Source organism: Colobus angolensis, unplaced genomic scaffold (genome assembly GCF_000951035.1).
Source record: "Colobus angolensis palliatus isolate OR3802 unplaced genomic scaffold, Cang.pa_1.0 Scaffold416, whole genome shotgun sequence".
NCBI classification, from domain to species: Eukaryota; Metazoa; Chordata; class Mammalia; order Primates; family Cercopithecidae; genus Colobus; species Colobus angolensis.
The window spans coordinates 580,553-581,690 of record NW_012117555.1 but is presented as its reverse complement, the minus strand read 5'-3'; the positions used below and the strand labels follow the sequence as shown (position 1 = coordinate 581,690).

The following is a 1,138-nucleotide window of genomic DNA, read 5'->3' as shown; positions in this document are numbered from 1 at the left end:
CCTCGTGATCCGCCCGTCTCGGCCTCCCAAAGTGCTGGGATTACAGGCTTGAGCCACCGCGCCCGGCCGTTTTTTTTTTTTTGAGATGGAGTCTCGCCCCGCTGCCCAGGCTGGAGTGCAGTGGCGTGATCTCAGCACACTGCAACCTCGACTTCCCAGGTTCAAGCGATTCTCCTTCCTCAGCCTCCTGAGCAGCTGGGATTACAGGGATGCACCTCCACGCCTAGCTTATTTTTGTATTTTTAGTAGAGATGGAGTTTCACCATGTTGGCCAGGCTGATCTCGAACTCCTGACCTCAAGGGATCCACCTGCCTTGGCCTCCCAAAGTGTTGGGATTACAGGCCTGAGCTACCTTGCCTGGCAGCCAACATTCTGAATCTTGTCTTTTCTCTGTGATGTATTCAAAGTCCATGCTGGAAACTCCAATTTCAGGTCCCTTCAGTCTTCCATTTGTTGTTTTTTGTTCTTTGTCCACATTGCCCGTCCCTTGTGAACTGCATGCTGTGTGTGAGCAACAGGGACTGAAAGGGTGCCCTCGCTCCCCGCCCCTGCCTCCCTCGCTCCCCGCCCCTGCCTCCCTCGCTCCCCGCCCCTGCCTCTCTGCCCCTCTGCTGAGCACAGCCTGAGCACAGCCCTGTCCTCCACAGGTAGACGATGAACTGGAGATCAAGGCCTACTATGCAGGCCACGTGCTGGGGGCAGCCATGTTCCAGATTAAAGTGGGCTCAGAGTCTGTGGTCTACACGGTCAGTGGAAGGGCTTGAGGCTCGGGAGGGGCTGCTGGGGTGGGAGGCACCCTCCTCATGGTGGCCTTGATTGTTCACCAGGGTGATTATAACATGACCCCAGACCGACACTTGGGGTAAGTAGTCTGAGATGTCTTTTGTCCCATGGGCCCCCCTGCAGCTCAGGACCCTGGCGGGTGTCAGGGTGCCAGCCCTTGAGTGGCCAGCCCAGCAGTGTCTCCCATGTCCCGTGTGGCCCAGAGAGCCCCTTCCTTCTGGGTCCAGATGTGCAAAGGCACAGGGTCCAGGCAGGGGCTTCTGTCCCTCCTCTCTCTTCCCAAGGTCTGGGCGGGGTCCTCTGTCCCTCCTCTCTCTTCCCAAGGTCTGGGCGGGGTCCTCTGTCCCTCCTCTC

General features: G+C 58.3%; 1 protein-coding gene across 2 annotated transcripts in view; it reads left to right on the top strand.

Moving 5' to 3' along the window:
* Positions 1-1,138, top strand: part of CPSF3L (cleavage and polyadenylation specific factor 3-like) — a 14,436-nt gene that overhangs the window by 9,576 nt on the left and 3,722 nt on the right. For both annotated transcript variants that reach the window (XM_011956386.1, XM_011956387.1), the window contains 2 exons: positions 649-747; positions 829-863. In XM_011956386.1, the coding sequence (XP_011811776.1) occupies positions 649-747; positions 829-863 (134 nt within the window). The remainder of the gene's footprint in view (positions 1-648; positions 748-828; positions 864-1,138) is intronic.